At 40.6% G+C, this 22328-nt stretch overlaps 1 protein-coding gene across 1 annotated transcript; it reads right to left on the reverse strand.

Moving 5' to 3' along the window:
- Positions 1–1504: 1504 nt before the first annotated feature.
- On the reverse strand, positions 1505–18334 carry stk17b (serine/threonine kinase 17b (apoptosis-inducing)). Its single transcript, XM_084085125.1, has 7 exons — positions 17830–18334; positions 12703–12915; positions 10381–10519; positions 9417–9543; positions 8579–8627; positions 7451–7630; positions 1505–6219 (listed from the first exon to the last, which is right to left on the reverse strand). The coding sequence occupies exons 1-7, from the start codon at positions 17949–17951 to the stop codon at positions 5970–5972; spliced, it is 1080 nt and encodes a 359-aa protein (XP_083941251.1). The 5' UTR covers positions 17952–18334; the 3' UTR covers positions 1505–5969.
- Between the last annotated feature and the right edge of the window lie 3994 nt (positions 18335–22328).

The following is a 22328-nucleotide window of genomic DNA, read 5'->3' on the forward strand; positions in this document are numbered from 1 at the left end:
ATGTGGTTAGTTGGTATCATTGGACCTTAATATGGGATATGCTGTATATGACCACTTCCACATAAACATTATTCATTTCTTATACAGCTAATTTGAAGCATTTGAATTGATTTACTGTGCATAACATGTCATAAATCAACATTTTTAATGGATTTTGGTGCTTCGGGTGTGAAGGAGTTAATATCTATGAAATGTTCTAATGTGAAATCAAAAAACAAAATTTTACACATCCACGTTCATTGATAAACACTGTAGAAATCAAATTTTATGCGCTAAATCAATATTTTTGCATAAAATGCCATAAAAAACGTTTTTTTGTTTTGGGCATTTAAGGGTTAATGACGGTTGGCCTCAAAGGGTTAATATGCATTCATCCAAAAGGAAACATGACCAGGTCCACTATTAGACTTAGTAGAAAGCAGATCTGATGCATTTGATTTGATTTCTGTACATGTTCTATTTCACAATATCACAGTTTAAAGATTAAGTTGTTCTGGGAATGAAGGGGTTAATATTTAAAAGTTTACAAATATTAAATCTAATGCACTGTACACATCCACTTACATGGATACACACTGTAGAAAGCAAATTTTAAGCAATTAGATCAAGTATTTTGCATGAAATACTATAGAAGTCTATTTTGGGTGAATTTTTAGTGTTTTGGGCATTAAGGGGTTAATAATAAAAAATGCTCAAGGGATTTCACCGGGCACCCTCTTGAATCCTTAAGAGGGGACCCCCAGCAGCAAGAATCAGTTGAGAAAAAAACTTTTACCGACGAAACCACGTTAAGCCCCATGACTCCCGGACTATACCTGCTATGAACACATGTTTTGTCCTGTGATCATTCATTCTGAAGCAGATTGCTTGCATGACAGAGATTGTAGTTTGTTTTGAGTCATTGCTCTCAAACGGCAGGGGGCAGTGTATCTGTTGTGGGGGCTCTCCCACTCAGCCTGTTTGGGTATGACACACTTCCCATCAGGGGAAATGATTGGTTTGTTTTTTTTTTTTGTGCAGGGTGGCACGAAAAGACCACAGGGGCCCCTGGGACACATCCAGAGCTACCAGGAGTGTAATCAGCTTGCTGGATGTCTTCCAAGGCTCTGTGCAGAGTTGTTTTTTTTAAATGGCTCTGATTAGCAGGGCAGTGTTCAAAAAAAATCCCATCACCAACCTGCACAAATACTATGGTTGGCTGGGGAGGTTCCATTTTGTTAGGCTACCCCAATCTAGGATGATGTGCCACATTTTTAACATGTACAGTACTTGGCTGCAGATTCACATTTGATAAGACTGTGTGTAAGAGATTTGTCTACATTTTCTTAAATAGCAGATCCACAAGCTCACGTGTCACATCATAGCCAAACAATTAAATAGGGCTTAAGTGTTTAAACTGTTGTCCCTGGACCCCACTTTGGAAACCACTGGCATAAAAAGATGAAAGGAAATCAAAAACTATTTGCATCATTGATTCAGTAAAGATGAGAAGAAAAAAACAGGATTACATATTTTCTACAATCTTTAATGAGCTTTCCAGCTTGCTGTACAATACCTACATATTAGCCTGTGGTCAATCAGAATACAATGTAGAATTCTTTCCAACACAATGAAAATGCTCGTACATTAAAAACAAAAAACAGCCAAATAAACATACATGTCTAATAGTTACTTTGCTTCCGAGTTGAGTTTCACTGAAACCTCTCCAGTTTTGCTCCAGTCGACCAGGAATGTGAGATGACATCACGATGACTTCACTGCTCTAGTTCTCAAGGGTGATGGTAGGAGTGCAAATGAAGCATCTCTTTTTTTCCACACTCAGACAATAAACAAACACAGAACACGGAATGAATGGCAGCTGCAGGATCTTAATCAGGTCAGCAGCACAAAACAACTAATTCAACACCGCTGATGAGTGACAACACTGTCTGACAGCGCTGCCAAATACAACTCCACCTTTATATCGGATGAAATTACAAACAAGTTTTAAAATAGTTTTCTACAAGTGAAAGTGGGCAGGTTGGTAATTTCACTTCTCTCAATACAATTTCCCAAACGTCCTTTATCGAAACAAATTAACCTATTATTAACAAATTAGCATTCCTATTGTGGGCATGTCATAGGAGAACACGTGGTTAAAACAGCAAATCTACAAGCTCACAAAGTGTCAAAACGTGACAAGTTGTGAGTGAAATTTGGTGTAGAGGGGAAAGGGAGGGGCCGAGGATACTCGACCCCTGGGCGACCCCGGTCAACAAAGTATATGGTTTAAGTGGTTAAGCTATGTCTTATCTCAAGACAATGTCACCTGATTCAATAAAAACACAACAAAACAAGTTGGAAAAACATTTAAATTAATCAATCTCACCTCAATTGCAGAATTCCTCAATGGTAAGACAAATAAAAAAAATTATAAATCTTGCTGAGATAAATTTACAAATTTAGGTGTTCTTTTTATTTTTATTTTAAACATTGTGGTGTTCCAGTTCCCGAGGATGACAGCATAGAGATGAGCACATGGCCGTGCATGAAAACACCCATAAACCCACAGTGTGTGACACAAAAAGGCCATTGTATGATTCTGGTGACATCGCTTGGGCAAACCTTGAGGTCTTGTACAACAACAAACAATAACAATGTGTTTGGCACCTCTATGAACAAAAGGGAACGCTTTGCCGGAGGCTGACAGAGTTGAGCGCTAAGCTTCAGTGTGCCAGTTGCCATCATGGACAGTTATTCTATCATGCTTTGACGTATAGGACACGGCTGGCGTGCACCGATCCGACAGGACCTCGGATTTCACATTACACAGTAGCCTTTCAACCATCTCACTTATACCTTCCTAAGGACTTTCTCTTCCAAAAACATCTATATCAGAATCATCTGTTCTTGCTTTAAACATTCTCAGTATCTCAGCTGCTTCTCCAAAAATCTTTCACACCCTCATTTCACAATATTCAACTACACTTCACAATTCAAGATTATGTCACCATCGAACCACAAAGCTTACTCAACTGTGAAACAAACTCGCTTCCCATCAAATGCCTCTCACATTGTCTTCCAGAACCATCTGGACAATCTTTCCATCCCGTTTATCTTGTCACTTCCTAGAACCATCCAAGCAACAAGTCCCCATCCATAGCAATGGCAACATCCATTTATTTCAACACTGTAAGCAAGTAGAATACCTTCTTCAATCATATCATTACTTTTGGGGGGAAACCATGTACGTCCAAAACGTTATTAAACCAGCACTGATAAGAACGCAGACTGCTGCTGCTTTTCTACAGGTAGTTCATTGCATGTTCCTGGTGTCTCAGGTGTGGAACAGCACAACACAATCCAAACCACAACCACAGCTCCAAACACACCAGCACAGGTTTTACATCAAAATATAAACAAACATACTACTCCAATACATAAATAATAGGACTATAAAGAATCATATTAAGAATATAAAACAAAAATCAGCAAATATAAAGAGGCAAACAGGTATAGACTGACAGTTCATGCCCTGAGAATGAGGAAGACAGCGGACGGATGAAGGTGGTTGAAGCCTGAGGTGAATTATTTACTATACACTAGTATAATTGACCTTTAAGGCCACCAGCCCCATAAATTACATATTGTAGCTTTTAATGCAGATTCAAAATTAAAACAGATCAGGTTGTTTTGGGGGAAGCACAGGACAAGCTCAAGTCAATATCTGAATGACCACCAAAACATAAGGAAGGAGAGTTCAAGTCATGTCTCTTTGCTACTACACAGTACAATCCTCAGTGTCAATTTAATGAATATACTCAGGATTTTACAGTGTAGGTATTAAAGGGAAAGTTACAGAAGGGACAGTATGTACGGGTGTGACCATATGAGTCATTGTTTTCATTCATAACAGTTTTAATCTGTCGTCTCGCTATTAAACAGACACCAGCTGGACCTGTTGGCTCACTTACAACGTAAAAGAAAAAAAAAGAAGAAAAGAAAAACTGGCTGATGTCATTCTGTTTTCAAATGAGGCACACAACGTGGTACAAAAAATAACCTGTCTCCCCAACAGGGGCTTTTTTCTTTTGTTGAAATGACTGCATATACAGATATGTGTACAATACAATTCTATTCATATATTATAAGACATTCTAGTCCAGTGCCCTTAGAAGTGGTCTTCTCTTAACCACTTAAGCCCTATATACTTAGTCCACAGGGCTCTATACGAGGGCCACGCCTGTTTTCGCTATACACTTAATATATAAATATCCGAAAATAGCCAATTTACAAGCTCACAATACGTTGCGCAGTGAGCTTGTAGATCAGCTATTTTTTCAGAATATTCACCTCAGAATAAGGACGCTAGGGTTTTAAGTGGTTAAGTTCCACATTTAGCCATGCATGAGTTCCCCAGTTATTAAAAGGTTTATATAAAGCCTGTACCCCTCAGGGGCTGGCCCACGGGGACAAAATGATGCTGGATTTATTTTGCTGAATGCGTGAGAGCTGGAGAAAAGAACTACTGTAAAAGGAATGTAATATGCTTGCTTGTAATCCTGCCCTACAGCTGGTTTGTCTATAAAGAGGAAATACAGCTTCTCGTCAAACATCACAGGGTTGTGCCACCGTGTCGGTGACAAAACATTACGTACAGTAATGTCACCGGAAGACAGAAATACCAACTTGACACGGAAACGTGTTGATCACATGTACAGTAGGCAGGCAGATGGAAAACTGTAATGATTTGTTGCGTTACATTTTGGATGGCCAGAGATTAAAAGTTTTCATGACCAAATATAGAGTTGCTTAGCTAAATGTAGGTATGTGCAAATAAGTGTGTGTGTGTGTGTGTGTGTGTGTGTGCGTGTGTATGTGCGTGTGCCTGTGTGTAATGTGTGCATGCATGTGTGTGTGTGTGTGTGTGTGTGTGTGTGTGTGTGTGTGTGTGTGTGTGTGTGTGTGTGTGTGTGTGTGTGTGTGTGTGTGTGTGTGTGTGTGTGTGTGTGTGTGTGTGTGTGTGTGTGTGTGTGCGCGCGTAATCCGTACGGTAACATAACACTAGCTGGGCCCAATCACTAAGACCACTTCAAAACAGGTTCAGGCCCTTAGGTAAAGTAAGATATAGAAATTTCCATGTGGTTTCAAGTTCCTTTAAAAAAGAAGAAAAAACCTATTTCACAAACAGAAGAGTAAGAATTATTGCATAGATTTTCCCTTGAGATTCCCCACACAGAAACTACTAGAAGAGCATAAACATGAAACAGTACTTTGAAAATATCAACGCACAATAAAAGTTATTACTTATTTTAGACCAACACATTACATGAATCAGGAAACAAATATTCCACACGTTTAAAGAATAAAGAGCGATAAATCAGCGTTGAGATTTTCAAAACCTTTAGCTGGTTATCTTTGGCGTTGAGTGATGGGCGCCTGCCCTCAACCAAGGCATGGAACACAAAATCACGCCTAAAGGGTGATTTATACTTAGTTGCGCGCCGGTGCCCGACACGACACGCAATAAAGTATAAATCAGGCATAAGTGCTCTCGCATGTTGGCCAATTGGCAGCTGGTTCTCTGAATGCAGGAAACAAACTAAAGGGCTGTGTCCACATAAAGCGTTTTTTGAGCGGAGGAGCACTTTGGATATCATGTCCAGATAGCTTATTATTTAGCGCATGGAGCATTTATTGAGGCCCGCTTCGAACCTTTCAACAAATGACATTGGTGAGCCGTGCTCCTCTCCAAAAGTTGAACTATTTTCTACTTTAAGCCAAAATATGCTGGGCGCTGAGCATGCAAAAAAACGCGATGCTCTGCAATGGGAAGAAGAGCGCACCAATGCGTCTTTACCATAGCAATGCATGGCAGAAAGGCGCAGGGAGCTCAAAAAAACACTTCTGTCGACACAGCCCCTAAAACCCTACAGTATGAGGGGGTAATGAACTACCCCGCCACACTCCCTTCTGCTCCCCTTCTTTTTCTAGATGTCACCGTCCCCGGCAGCCAGTGCCTCCTCGTCGAAACGGAACCTTTTTGCGTGGGAGGGGGGCGAGTCCAGGAAGTTCTCCTTGTCCTCTGGGTCGTCCGGTGGTGGGGCGGCCCATTTCGTGCCGCTACACCTATCACGGAAGAAGGTGCGTGGCGTTACGGGCTCCGGGCCCACGAGGGGAGGCGGTTGCTGCTGCCATAGCCACGGGTGGCTCATACAGTCTGCGGCACTGGGACGGTCCCTGGACAAGAACAATCATGCTTCATTATGTTTATGTCATCCAAAAATTGGTGTGTGGGGGGGGATAACTTTGATTTACCTCTTAACTCATTGAGTGCCACAATCCGTCAAATCCGTCACGTGGCCTGACGCCCAGAGCGCCACCATCCGTCAAATCCGTCATAAAAAAAATTTCAAAATATTTTCTTTTTTTTCAAAATAAAAGTTTTTTTTTTTTTTTTTTTTTTTTTGGGAAACACATGTTCAGAACCCAAGATATGATGATTTGAAGATTTGCTGCTCCATCCACTCCTTGTTTAACCTATAACTTAAAAAGGCTGTATCTCGCTTCCTAAGCACTTTTTTTTTACAATGAATTTTGGCTGTGGCACTCAGAACCAAAATTCCATTAACATGAATAAATAAGCTTGGCACTGAATGAGTTAATGTGCTGCTTGTGCTTTCTGCAAGCTCAAATATTTTTGTTTTGTTATTGATAATTTCATGCCTGCATTTTTATTGAACTCTTCCACAGTAACTAATATTTCCTATTTTAGTTTAGTTTATACACACATTAAACTAGGTGCAACTACATTTAGTTATATTTCCATCCAAATGTTAAATATATTTTAAGCACACTTTAAACACTTCAAAATTAACATTAATTTGTAACATTTCCATAAATTTGACAGCATGTCAAATTGCTTACTTATGATTTACTTGACAAACCTTCCTCCCTGTTTAATAGGCTCTGTGCATAACTGTAGTCCCACTTTCCCGAAGGTGGCGTGCCCATTTCCTGTTGCGGTTCATTTTCCCATAGCTTTGTTTGATTGGCTCCTCGATATGCGTTTCTGGTTCAAAACTGCTGCCAAGCTAATCAAACAAAGCTATGGGATAATTAGCCGGAACAGGAAATGGGTATGCCACCTTCAGGAAATTGGAGCTAAAGTTAAGCACAGAGCCTATTCATTGCATTCAATCTTTTTCTACTAACTGAACTTTTCCATACAGCTTTTTTAATGCACTGTGTCATAATTGGCATACCAATATGTAGTTATTCGTACAGAATAAACATCCTGACAACAGGAACTCACATTGAGTAGAGTGGTTAACCACATAAACCCTATATACTTAGTTGACCGGAATCCCCCAAGGCTCTATACTAGGCCCCCTCCTCTTTTCACTCTACACAAAATATTTTTAATGGATGTTACCCCAGAATAGACACGTTAGGGTTTAGGGTGACTCACTCAGGTGCTTTGACCAACAGCTTGCGGATGAAGTCGACGGCAAGCTCGGACACATTGGAGAAGTTTTCCTTGCTGTAGTCCACATTCACTTGAGAAACGTTCAGGTAGGTCTCCTGCTTGTCGTCCCCCACAAACGGGGACTCACCCGTCACCAGCATGTAGGCAATGACTCCGACACTCCTGAAGAAAACAAAACCATGACATACAGTACCACTTCACAGGTTCCATTCTTCATATTTAGAGCCTTAACTATCACACAACGCATTTTGATGTGACACATTGTGAGCTTATAGATCATCTATTTTTTTGTGCGTGTGTGTGTGTGTGTGTGTGTGTGTGTGTGTGTATAAATGTTATTTTGTCCAATCTGTATGGTAGCATATGTTAATACAATATAACATATCGTTGCTGTCCGGCAGGAACCAGCTAACTCCATTTTTCCGCTTATGCATTTTTTCCCATAAATCGGGGCCATTGAACACCCTTTACGTCTGTGTGTTGATTAAAGAATTATTGAACCAATGAAAAGTATTAAAAAGTGCTTCTGACAAAACCATCTAACTCCATTGGAACCTCAAACTTTCTGCTAAACCAGTCAAGTTCACCATAGGGGGGTGGAGTTAGCTGGTTTAGCTGACTCCAGGCTCCACCCCCTTTTGACCTCCAACCTCATTGTGAGCTTGGAGGTCCATTCAGCTGTTCTAATCAATGATGAAAAAAAACTCCTAACTCCACTTCTTTCTGTTTGTCATTTCCTGAAAAATGAACATTTTGGAGTTAGCTGGTTGCTGCCGGACAGCAGAGATATACTGTACAAATGGGGTGGTTGTATTTGGTCTCTATGCTCTTCTATTGAGACATTTAAATTCAATTTCTCCCCAGAGCAAGCAGGTAGGCTCTGTTAGCACAGAGGTAAAACATTAAGCACTTAGCACGTAGAACAGGAAAGTTACATGGTACAGCTTTAATCATAATATATTCTTGTAAGTTTGGGTCCAAGGGAGACATAAAATGTTGTCTCGAGATGAAAAGGTTTAGGAACCTCTGTTGTAAATAACCAGTAATACCTAATTAATATCTGGGACAGTTTAGCTTGACATTCATGCATCGTGTAAACTAAGGACTCACCACAGGTCAGTTGCAGTTGTGATTGGTTCATAGTTCAGGATCTCTGGGGCTGAATGGAGCCATGAAGGAAGACAAAAGAGAAAGAAAAGAGAGTGATTATATTTTCTCATCACCAGAAGAAGCTGTCAGGTCTAGCTGACCTTTGCTGCGTGTCACTCCCCATCTCTCTCTCCAACTACACTGTAAAGTGGGACTACAGTTATGTACAGAGCAGATTTAGTGGCAAAATCTGCTCTGTACATAACTGTAGTCCCACTTTACAGAAGGTGGTATACCTTTCCTGTACCAGTTCATTTTCCCATAGCTTCACTTGATTGGCTTAGCAGCCGATTGGAACTCCTGTTCCAATTCAATTTGGCTCAGCAGCAGCTTTGAACCAGAAACATAAGACACCTTCACCCTCATGTGTTTCCGGAAACAGGTATGCCACCTTCTGTAGACTGGGACTTGTAATTTATGGATCCTGGAGACTAATTTGATATTCTGTAGGCTCATATGCCAAGTTATACGTAAAGGGGCATTCGGGTAAAGTTCCTGCCCACCACTGCACAGACTAGGGTTTGAATCCTCCACGGTACATCCGGCTCCAATTAACATATTTGGCTGTATTCGTGGGTGGGAAGCGGGCAGAAAGGGCGATCTCTGCTCTAGTGACTCCTACAGGTTGATTGGGGCTCCTATTCAGCAGGATGCAGAACTGTCAATGCAGACACTAGTTTCCTTCCACTATCAAAGTCAACATGGTGACTATCACTGACTTTGAATTCTAGATTCAGACAGATTCAGAGCAGACCAATGCTGAATGACTGATGGATCCATTTTATTATAACTGGCTTACCCACGTATTCTGGTGTTCCTAGAATCTCTCTGAGCTCTCCCACTCCTCCCAGTCGCCGTGCCAGACCAAAGTCCACAATCTTTATGTCCCCAGGAGGAGACAGGTTGGTCAAGAGAATGTTCTGAGGCTAGAACACAAACAGAAAGAAAGAGGGAGACAGTGAGCCATATAATATTAATTTGTTTTGTTTTTATTTGTATTTAAATTATTATTGTGCCTTTAGCACTTTGCCCAAGTGCAAATAAACCAACTGACTGCTGAGATACAATAGGTCTTGCTTGTTCTCTGTCAAATCAGGAAGTGACTTAATCATAGTGGAAAATTACCACAAGATACCATGTAACTGCTAAGAATTATGACTGTATAGCAAGGTATTTGGCTCTACGGAGAAGTCTATATATCACTCTGACAGCTAACATTGCTTGGATGTTGATTGATTAGATTTTATTCCTTTTAAGCTAGTTTGACTTGTAAAACAGAAAAAGTGGCAGTGCTGACCTGGTGTGAAATACTCTCATGTGTCCTGCAAACACAGCTGTCTTTGTAGTGTGTGTGTGTGTGTGTGTGTGTGTGTGTGTGTGTGTGTGTGTGTGTGTACGCGCACACGTGCATGTGTAAGCGTGCGTGTGTGTGGCAATTATTACATAATCACCTGATCAAAATGAAAAAATTGAGCTTATCGCAATTACTTTGCATAGTTAGAATAATTTGTATTAATCTTTACAAAAAAAGCTGCTTAAAATTCACAGAAATGTCATATTTCCATCATCATCCTTGTGCATGCTCATGTATCCACTTTCAACCTGGCCTCTCTATTTTGGGCATTTAGAGCTAAGAAATTTTACAAATGTTGAAAAAGTTCATACATTTTCCAAAATAGTGAAAATAGCCGATCGGCTATTTTTTAAAGTGTGTGTGTGTGTGTGTGTATATGTATGTACGTGCGTGCGTCCTATCCACAGACCTTGAGATCGAGGTGGACCACGTTGGCCTGGTGGAGGTGGTGAACCCCCTCCAGGGTTTGTCTAATGAGTCTGGTGATTTGTGCCTCTGGAAGCAGCTCGTCAGACACACAGTGGTCAAAGATCTCTCCACCTGCCGCACTGATGAACACACACACACACACACACACACACACACACACACACACACACACACACACACACACACACACACACACACACACACACACACACACACACACACACACACACACACACACACACACACACACACACACACACACACACACAGTTGACTATTGGTCCCCCAGGGATCCTCTAGTATTTTCTTCTACAACAAATCTCTTCACCAAACATCAGCACATTTTTGCAGAATGTTTGCAAGCTGACAGGGAGATGCCAAAGAAAAGGCAAAGCAAGACAGCAGAGTTCATAATAAACAACATAACCGCTCACCAGAACACCTTGGAAACTTGTAGATCAAAAGAATATGAAAGTGTAAGAATCCGTAGAAATTGGTGACAATGCAGTTGGAAAATAGCCTGAATTTACCATAAAACATATTCAGGCTACTTTCCATCTGCATTGTCACCAATTTCTCTGATGAAGTTCAGTTGATTTACCATATAGCAGATCAACTGAACTTCAGTGAAGACACGGTAACAAAGAAAGACACACGTGGATCAAAAGTTTATTCAAATGTCTCCAGACTGCTTGTGGGATTATGAGACTAAAGCAACAATATTAAAGACACTCCCATTACATTGCTTTAACTGACTACTGTACTTACTTGATATCAATTCAAGTTTAATGATGTTAAAGCCAAGGTGTATTTATGGAGTTTTTAATATGCCACTTCCCTAATGTTTCTAGGCTTTCTGTGCTCCTCAGGGCAGGAGTACTATATATATATGGTCCTGAGACTGCACTGTACTAGACAGACTAGGAGGTGGAACTATTCTTTTCAGGTCTCTCTTCTTCAGAGTAAACATTGCTAAGGGTGTGGCTGGAAAACACCAGCGATGCACCTCCAATCAGCGTTGCAGATTACAATCTGCATTATGGATCTACTTGCTGCTATGTCGATACAGAGAGAAATAAGACTGAAATCATTTTTAAAAGAGACTTGCTGACACACACACACACACACACACACACACACACACACACACACACACACACACACACACACACACACACACACACACACACACACACACACACACACACACACACACACACACACACACACAGTATGACCTCCATGGCATTAGTTTACCACAGAGCCTAAAGCCTAGTTCAGACCAAAGAATCGCAACAAGCCGAGCTGAAACTTGCAAACACTTGCGACAGAATTCTCAAATCTGTGGTTTGCAACATTATAAAACTGCACAGTTCACATCAAAGCGCAGAGCGGAGACCGGCTGCCGTGTCCACAGCATCGACTCGTCAAGTCAAAACAAACTACTTCCTACACAAAATCCAGCACCTGACAGCACAACAACCTTTCCTCCAGTATCTGTTTAGCTACTTATTATATCTATTCTGCTTTATTTATATTATATTGTAGACAACCAATGAGCAAATATCCAGCACAGTCGCTCCAGGGCCGGCTATGAAATATAAACAGCAGACAGACCTGTCCCTCCCGGGTATGGGAAACTTTCCCAATAAGATATCAATGAGTTTTGTCTTGTTGTATTGCTTTCCAGAACACTACATGGATTCAATGAGTTGTGATGTAATAATTTGGGACCTCAGTGCTCTGACTTTAAGGTGACTCTCCACCAAACAGACTACTTCAGAGTCAGACTACAACAGACTGCAACAGACTGGTAAGCCGACCTGCGACAGGGTAATTCTGACCGCTGCCTTTTCTCTAAAACGGTTTGTCTTGCTGCAAATCTTTGGTTTAACTAGGCTTAAAGGTTTTAGACAAGCATTCTCTCCACCGCAGAGTGCAGATGACCTTGAGCAAGGCACTGAACCCTAAACAGCTCCAGTGGTGGAGTGCACTGATTGTGTGTGTTTCTGTTGTGTCCGGTAGTGTGTGTGTGTGTGTGTGTGTGTGTGTGTGTGTGTGTGTGTGTGTGTGTGTGTGTGTGTGTGTGTGTGTGTGTGTGTGTGTGTGTGTGTGTGTGTGTGTGCGCGCGCGCGTGCGCGTGTGTGTGCGTGTGTGTGTTTGTGTGCGTGCGTGCGTGCGTGTGTGTGTTTGTTTAAAAAAAAAGCTCCTTGTCTGAACCCGAGAGTGGTCATGTGGTTGAGCCACACCTGGCTCAGTGCACCCACACACATACACACGTTTGTTGTGTTTTTTAACTCACTATTCCAGCAACAGCACGATGTCGTGGTCCGTCTCATAGGCAGCATGCAGGTTGACCACGCGGGCATTGTGACGAGCCAATTCCAGTACGGCCATCTCGTGCACAACCTCTGCCCGGCAGTCACGACCTCGCCGCCGTTTCCGCAGGAACTTGGCGGCGAATACTTTCCCTGTGGCCTTCTCCACGCAGCGCCTAACCACTGCAAACTTCCCCCTATGACAGACAGACATCAGCAAAACGCAGCATCACGTTGTTAATGACAACCAGCGACTGCTCTTCATTACGGCTCCACCACACCTCCTCCAATACGACAGATAGAGCCCAAAGGATGCCGAATCGCCGATCCAGATTTTGGGGTCCTAAGCTAGTCCTGGGCTGGAGTCTGGACCACACATTACCAATGTTTTGACTGATATTTTGTCAGAAAGGAGAAAATCTTCCAATAAATAAAAAAAACGATTTGATAAAATTGTATATTTTATAACATTTAATTTATAAGCAAACAAATAAAAAAATGCCGAAAACATCTGATCTACAAGCTCAGCTTGTAGATCTGGTATTTTCGCCCCCGAATAGGAATGCTAGGTTTCATGTGGTTAAGTGGTTAAATAAAATTAAAAGTAAAGTACACAAGCACACACTCACAAAAGTGTACATAACGCACATGTGCACTTGCTTGCCGACACACTGTTGACTCTGGACAACCAATAATGATTAAACTGCCAGTGTCTGTTTTGTAGTAAAAAACGATTTCTATAGAAATAGTTGCATTGTGACACATTGTGAGCTTGTAGAATGTCATGAAAAATGTATTAAAATATTATTTCTTATGCATTACATAACAATATTGAGATTATTTGAAGTAGTACAGTATTCTCGTTATTGTAGCTCTAAACAATGACAGAAAAGTCACAGAAATGATCTCCTCTCCATGGCTTTTCCTTTAACCAGTTATGATTTTTTTTCCCAGTAAATGAAGACATGGAGGTAACGTTGATGAATTGTTAAACTAGGCAATTTTTGAGAAAGCATGACAACAGTGGTGGAGTTTAGACATCTGCTGATATACAGTACATATTCAATATGTTAATAGTACTTCATATAAACTTTGACCATTACCATTCAGTACATCGCTTACTGATACTATTGATAACCAACTCTATGACCATGTGAGAAGAGAAAGTGATATATCACTGTTCCTCCAGCCCAGCATCATCAGTCATGATCACTGCAGATTAAATTACACAAGTGACAAGGAGCTATGGGCTTGGCTTAACCATTGTGAACTGTGTGTGAGTCATCACACGATAGATGTTAGAAAAACAAACTAGTTGTCAAGGCAGGTAGGGGTTTGTTTGCAGTTATTGGCATATTGTATTAATTGTGTAATCTTAACCAAACCCCACCCATGGGCCCTTTACCTTAACCAGGGTCCTTATCCAAGCAAGGTTATCCACCACAACCCCTGTACCTTAACCTTCCTTCCTATCCTAACATGTTAGGATGGGATACATGTCACACCAACATTTCGCTGTTTGTAACCTGTATGAGTGAGTGACAAATAAAACCATCTTCATTCATGAAAATATGTGGTTATATACAGTATAAACACTTATTTTGTATTGTAACTACATCATAAACAGCTCCTTGCACAGTTATGCATATTGCACTTTTTATAATGCACAACAGCACTTTAATATATTGTACTCGTAACTAAAAAAAAAATACTATAGCTTTACATACTGGGCTACTAACGTTGAATGCACTTCATCTTAACTGCTTTGTTTTAATGTGACTTTTGTTTTTACAATTTTGGTATGTTTAATAAATGGTTTATGTTGCACTGCAAGTGGCTGAGGGGAACAGTATTTCATTTCCTGTATGCAAGAACACAGGGAATAAAAGTGGTTACTTTCACTATAATTTCACCAGCTAGATCCAATGAGAGAATATAAGACTGACTATTTAGATCCTACCTTTTAATTTACTCTCCTCACCTACAATTGACAGTTGTAGAATTCATCTATTCTAACAACTAAGATCTTCTCACGGGTGTCCCTGGAACCAAATCCTTTTAAATGTGTGTCCGACCGCAGCTTAATAAGCCGTATCAATTTGGGGGTCCTTGACATGAAAATGTTAGAGAGGTTGAACCACTGGCCTATGAATCACACATACAGCTGGACATTGGCTATGGCTACAGTCCAACTTTCAAACAGAGGCGGTAAAGCTTATCTCCTCTCCTGTAACTCAACACAAAGGTGACCTGGTTGGCAGGTGAGCAAACAGCACTCCATTATACATTAAACAAACAGGCTACAAAAGCACTAGTCTTAAAGGCAATGTTCAACCAGTCACTTCCTGAATATATCACACCCTGACATACCCATGCTGAAAATTGCTTGCTACATACGGTATATTTTACCACTCAAGTCAAAATATATTTTCTTCAAAGTAGTTCCCCTCCTTCTTTTTGGTATTGGTGGGTACTGTCTGTGTACAGTATCATCTGGGTCACATGACATGGGCATGTTTAACACTAAAGTGAAGAGATTTCCTTAAAAGGAAAACCAGGGGTGATCATTTTACGGTTATCACAATGTGGTCACTAACTTTAGATTGTGACACTTCAAAACTTCCTGTTTTTCAAACACACACAAACACCTTATATAGTAGACGCAGAGACAAAGTGGACTAAATGTATGTTGTTCCTGTTTAGCTAGCTTTCTTCAATTATGTTCCCAAATGATGGAACGCCTTACCTAAAGCGATTACAGAGACAGGCTCTGTTTAAGTCTTTACTAAATGTCACTTAAAAACATATTTCTAAACTTGGCTTTATATAGCAACATTTCTCACCATCACCCAGCATTTTATTTCCTTCCATTTTCTATCTAACTTTCTTATTGATTAATGTGCTTTAATTAATGCAAATCACTTTGCATCTATGTTTGTGACCCCCCACACATGTGTGGGGGGTATGAAATATTATGCCAACTAATAGAGTGAGTGAGTGAGTGAGTGAGTGAGTGAGTGAGTGAATGAGAGTGAGAGAGGGAGCTATTTCCTCTTTCTCAGTAGCTGAACTCAAGTCTGGTTTCCACATGAGTTAGTTTCCTCCTTCCTGATTTGCAAGCAGAATGGGGGCAACAGATGATGTGATTGATTTGAATATTTCTCTCTCACACACACACACACACACACACACACACACACACACACACACACACACACACACACACACACACACACACACACACACACACACACACACACACACACAGGAATATTAAGTGTGCTTGTGAGCCGTTCGTCCTTCTATTGTTGCTGTACAGCAGCTATTTGTGGCTACTAAACATGACCTAGTTTCTCCTCTGGCATGGAGTCGTATCTTGCCTTATCATACCTAAACCCTTTTAGAGAACAAGTTATGCTTTGCACCAAATACAGAGGAATTCCCTGCTTTCTGGACTGTCCAAACTTCTCACGGATCATACACAGACCTGTCACACTCACAATTATTACATAATGGCCTAATCACAATTATTTGAGATAATCGCAATTATTTTTGCATTGCCAGTTATTAAATATGGCAGTCTTTCTTTGAATATTAGTAATATTAGTCATATCTGCCCTGTGTAACTTTTGTTAACGATTAGCCAAACAGAAATGTCTTTTTCCAATGGCAAAAACACAATTTAATAATTAAATAAGTAAAATGTCAACATCATAACAGCCCTAAATGGAACCAGTGGAACATTTTAGGTAATTGATGTCATTGATTAAATGTTAAATTGATATTTACTGAAATCAGACTTCAGATTAGAGAGGAAGCCAGGAAATGTTAGAGAGGAGATGGTTTTGGTTAATTATTTGTCCTTTTTTGCATTTGCAATGTTTAAAGACACCACAAAAACCTAATGACATTTTCAACAATCTCAATATTTTTCACATTGTGCAGAGACTAATCTATTTTATTGAGAGAGAATAGCCTATTATTGTTCTAGTTGTTGCCTTGTTGGGTCAGACTCATTTTAAATCTGCGACTTTCAATTTACTGCTGAGTCAGAGTTACATGGGGGCAAAAAGAGGCCCTTTCAGACATTTGAGAAGGTGGTCGCAGAACACATTAAAAAAATAAGATAGAATATTCTGACTCTGATCAGTATTTTTTTCCCCTCCACCAACACACAGTTATCAATATGGACACACAATTGAAAAGAAAGTTCTATGCTAAAAACTATTCTGATCAGAGGTATTTTACCCCTGTCCCCTAAACAAACAGACAACAAATACGTGCCCTACAATATGTATGTACAGTACTTAATATGAATACTTTTGAATCTTGATCATCTCTCTGACTTAAATCAGTGGTTTTAGTCCAGGGGCTCCCCAGCCAAATGATGAGTTTAATGTAACCATACTTGAAATAACTGCATTATGAATAGAATTAAAAAAAAACACAAGTCTAACTATTTGTTTCAATATCAGCCCTGTGAACCTATTTCACTTTCTACCAATATCACCTGCCCAGCTCTCCAGTCAGTTCACAAACACTTATAATCTGACCTGTCCAGCTCTCCAGTCAGTTCACAAACAGTTATAACATTTATAATCACAGTGGTGTAAAGTAACTAAGTATATTTACTTTAGTACTGTACTTAAGTACAATTTTGAGGTATTTTTTACTTTCTTCAGTATTTCCAATTTTCAACACTTTTTACTTCTACTCTACTACATCTCAGAGGGAAATATTGTACTTATACTCCACTACAATTATTTGAAAACTTTAGTCACTAGTTACTTTATAGATTTTGATTACTATTACAAAACCACTTCACTTTTGTAGATCTGTTATTTTCAAAAGATCTGAATACATTTTATACATTTGAAAACTTGTGAAGTGGGACATTCTGCATAATGAGTACTTTTACTTTTGGTACTTTAATTACATTGTGTTACCATTACTTTTGTACTTTTACTCAAGTACATTTTGAATTCCGGGCTTTTACTTGTAACAGAGTATTTCTACATTGCAGTATTGATACTTTTACTACAGTAATAAAGAAATATGAGTAGTTTTTCCACCACTGATAAACAGTTATACAATAACATCTATAATCTCACCTGCCCAGCTCTCCAGTCAGCTCATAGAAGGTTTCCAGGGGCTCCGTGTTGATGGGGGTCTGACTGTCTACCAGCAGACCGGCGGTCAGTCCGCTGCGGCTGTCCAGCCTCCTCCGAGACATGATAATCCTCTTCCCTCTTCGACTCAAATTCAATTAAAACTATTGATTCGTTTTAAAAACAAGAGCGAGCTGCGTTGGCTTCCTGACGATAACACGACAAACGTCGGTCGTGGACATTACTTTACAATGGTCATGTCATGTACCGTAACGTTAGCTCTGTTAGCTCCGATGGTCGATTGCCGCTTGCTATTAAAGACTGATTTTTGATCGATTTCAGTTACTGTAACGAGTAGCGATTTCATAAACTAAGTATGAATGATATCATGAAGTAAACAAACGTTTGTTTTGATGTCATTGCCTCCGGTACGTTCAGTTCACTAACTTCACACAGTTTGAACATTTTTTACTTCACATCCTTCTGTTTGCGACACGTCATGGACGATGCGCATGCGCGCTGGTTTCAGATAGTTGAAATGATCCCAGTGCCTGGAAACGCTGTCACGCTGTAATTGGCTAGAGGATTTCAATGATATCCTATTGTCTGGAGGGACCAACATACGGTGGTGAAAAGTAACGAAGTACATGTACTCAAGTACTGTACTTAAATAACATTTGTAGGTATTTTAACTTTACTTCAGTATTTCCAATTTTCAGTACTTTTACTTCTACTCCACTACATCTCAGAGTCAAATATTATACTTTTACTCTACAATTATTTGAAAACTTTAGTTACTAGTTACTTTGTAGATTTTGATTATTATTACAAAACATACATTAACCATGTAGTTCAGCCCTGTATACATTTCAGCCATTTGAAAATAGCCGATCTACAAGTTCACAATGCGTCGTGATGCGAAGCATTGTGAGCTTGTAGAACTGCTATTTTCAAAAGATTTTTATACATACATTACAAACTTGTGAAATGGGACATTCTGCATAATGAGTACTTTTATTTTTGTACTTTAAGTATATTTTGATACCAATACTAGTTATTTTACTTAAGTACATTTTGAATTCCGGACTTTTAACAAAGTATTTTTGCATTGTAGTATTGATACTTTTACTTAGGTAAAACAGTACCTTTTCCACCACTGCCAACATATTTAGCCTCTGGCATTGGCTAGTGCCCTAAGCCCCAAGGACTGCGGAGAATCATTGAAGCTGCCGTGTCCTGGTGGCCAAATCTGGTAATGCAATACTTTGGCATTTAAAACGCTACTGCGCATGCTTCTATCATTGGCATTGCAACGTCGGAGCTAATGCAAGGTAGCCTGGGCAGCATTCCATTTCGGGTATATGATCCGGTCGGGAGCGGAAGTAAAACAAATAAAAAGTGGCCGGATTGGCAGAACCGGAAAGACGTCTCACCCCAAAATAGGTCCGTCCTAATAAAATCCTTGATGCGGCATAGTTTAGCTTATTTTTTAAATGTAAATGTGCGTGCACTATCCGGAGACTATTTAGCGTCGGTGTTATCCCACGGGGAAATTCTATTCCATTTAAGGGCGCGCTCCCACCGCACTTTTATTTTACCTCTGGGGCAGAATCTGCCAATGCTTTGTCAATGCAAATGCGTGGATTCACGCAAGAGCAGATTTTTCCGCTTGTCGCGCAGACCTTGCGTTTATCCGCTCTACACGAAGAAGCATAAAACTGCTGGAGGCAGGAGCTGATTTTCCTCCTCTGTCCAATCGGGTGAGTCGAAGGCGGACCGTCCCAAGACTCAGGAAGCAACATGGTGCTCTCAGTGGACCAACTGGTTGTAGCTGTTGCATCTCACCCAGTACTTTATGATTATGACCATGAAAGAGTTCCATATGACTGACATTAAAGAACTGGCCTGGTTACAAGTCAGTGCGGTCTCAGTGTAATAATATATTTAGTGTAATAATATTACTCTAACTATATATTTAATAGCCTTGTCAGTTAAAAATAGTCTTCACTTTTGCACTTGGGGTTCGTACATCTACATACACATTCAGATTTAAAATATAAATGGCCACGGATTTTACACGGATTTTACAATCATGTACGGGCCCTCAGAAGTACCCGTATCTTCCGTATTGTTCAATAAAAATCATTTTAATCCGATTGGTGGCCATTTTCCCATAGAGTTATAATGTACCAACAGTGCAATACACCTCTCAACCGCTAGGATCGCGCAGTTGAAAACATACGGAGAAAATGACCACTGATTGGATTAAAATGCTTTTTATTGAACAATACGGAAGATACGGATACTTCTGAGGGCCCGTACATGATTGTAACATCCGTGGCCATGGGGTAAGTACTTTATATTTTAAATCTGAATGTGTATGTAGATGTACGAACCCCAAGTGTGAAAGTGCAAAGACAGATGCTGATGTGCGTCAGTGGTTGCCTGGCAACGTCAAGGCGGTGCGGGGTACGGGGACGGTCTTGAATGTGAGTGACAGGTGCGTCACAGCGTTTTTTTAGAATCCGCTGGCTGCAAAAAACTGTGGCCGCGCACAACCTGCGTTTAACAGCGGACAGCCAACTTTTGGTGAGAGCGCGCCCTAAATAGGGATTGGGGAACCAAAACAAAGCGGCACCGCAAAACCGGATGGGCAGAATCCGGAAAGAGAATTCTTTTTTCTTTTTTTTTCCAGTAGGCGTGGCCTATACAGGATAATATGTTGTCTTCTGGAACGCAGACCAGGCTTTCCTCCGAGGTGGAAAGACTGGTGATGCGAGGTTAAATGCAAGGTGATTAAAAAGGAAGGTAAGAATAGAATGCGGAAATGCTCTGTCTATCTCAATTGATCTCAATGAGGAAGTTCCAATGTTTGGAACTACAGCCGCGAAATGTTGCCAGATTTTGCGAAAGAAATAAGCAACCAGGTCTATGAAAGCAATATCCTGGAAACCAGACGAATTTTCCAGTGAAAAAATAAATACAAATATTTGGTTTGGCCCCGCTCGGTTGTGATTACATTTCGCTGCTCCCTAAGTTGTGGGGCACTAATCAGGGCCCAGAATGCAAATGTGGGACAGGTTTATCACCAGAGGCACTTTTAAAAAAAATCAGTCCCTTGGAAATGCAAGTTCCCAACAGAGATTCCAGACTAATCTACGCAGTAATAGTCTGGCCATGCCAGGGTATGAAAACAAGCCCAAAAGAAGCAATACAATAGGCCACATGAGCACTTTAAACCTAAGCATCGGATATTTGAAATTAGACGATCTACAAACTCGCAATGTGATGCGTTGTGAGCTTGTAAATCTGCTATTTTCAAAAACATTTAAAAAAAAGTCCAAATATTTTGAATATTATTTTAAACATTTTAATAACACAAATCTCGTACAGGGGTCCCTGGGCGCAAAATATTTGCAGATGGGGGGGTTGTCCTTGATTTGAAAATGTTTGAGAACCACTGGTTTAATAAGCAACTTTACAGAAAAACAAGTTGCTTATAATATGTAGACATGGCAACACTGGCCGTGGGGTGAGCAAGGAGGCGGATCCTATAACTGATGGGGCGGATCCTATCCACAAGTTTCCTAGGGCATTTTTTGTTTTTTTCCTAGGGCCGACTTCCTTACGACAACTTGACGAACATGTGTGGATGCATCCACACATGAGCTGCAAGTTGACGCTCGGAAGTCGGAAGTCCCATCCACTCCCATGTTATTGGAAAAAACGGAAAGACCGTCCCGATGCGCGCCTGAAGCTCATATCCGGAACCAGAACAAGGGCTTGCGACCCTAGCGTCAACTTGCATCTCATGTGTGGATGCACCCATACAAGTTGACGCTAGTTGTTGCAAGCTCTTGTTCCGGTTCCGTTTTTTCCCATAACATGGGAGTTGATGGAACGTCTTGTAACTTGTATCGTATGTGTGGATGCACCCATACCTGATCAAATCTACAGGAAGTGATGCTCACAACGCCCTAGGAAACTAGGATAAGCCTTATAGGATTGGCATAGCCATTTTCATAAATTTACCACTAGGATGGCATGTCTTCCTTGGCCTAGCGGGAATGTGCGTTCAAAGTTTCACGGCTATCGGACGCTGCGTTCATGATTTGAGGCATTTTGTTCAAACCCAGCGACTCCTGCAATCTTTGGAAGCCAATCTTAGCCAATCAGGATGGAATATAAAAAATCGGACCGATCTGTCTTGATCACATGATAGAGAATGTGTGTACCGATTTGCGTTATGTTTGGACAAAATATAGGAGTACGGTAATATTAAAAAAAAGTTTTTGCAAAAATCAGCTTCCTGTAGGCACTATAACGGGCCAATGTGAAAATTTTGGGGCAGAGGATCTGCTCTGGCCTCCGGGGAGTGTGCGTGCACATACTGGTGCCGGAGATTAGCTGTACACAGACGGACGGACGGACACACACACCAACGGAGGGACGGACGGACGGACAGAGGCAAAGACATAGTCTCGGCCACGCCTTCGGCCTGG

Source organism: Gymnoscopelus microlampas (genome assembly GCF_963454915.1).
Source record: "Gymnoscopelus microlampas genome assembly, chromosome: 17".
Lineage (NCBI taxonomy): Eukaryota > Metazoa > Chordata > Actinopteri > Myctophiformes > Myctophidae > Gymnoscopelus > Gymnoscopelus microlampas.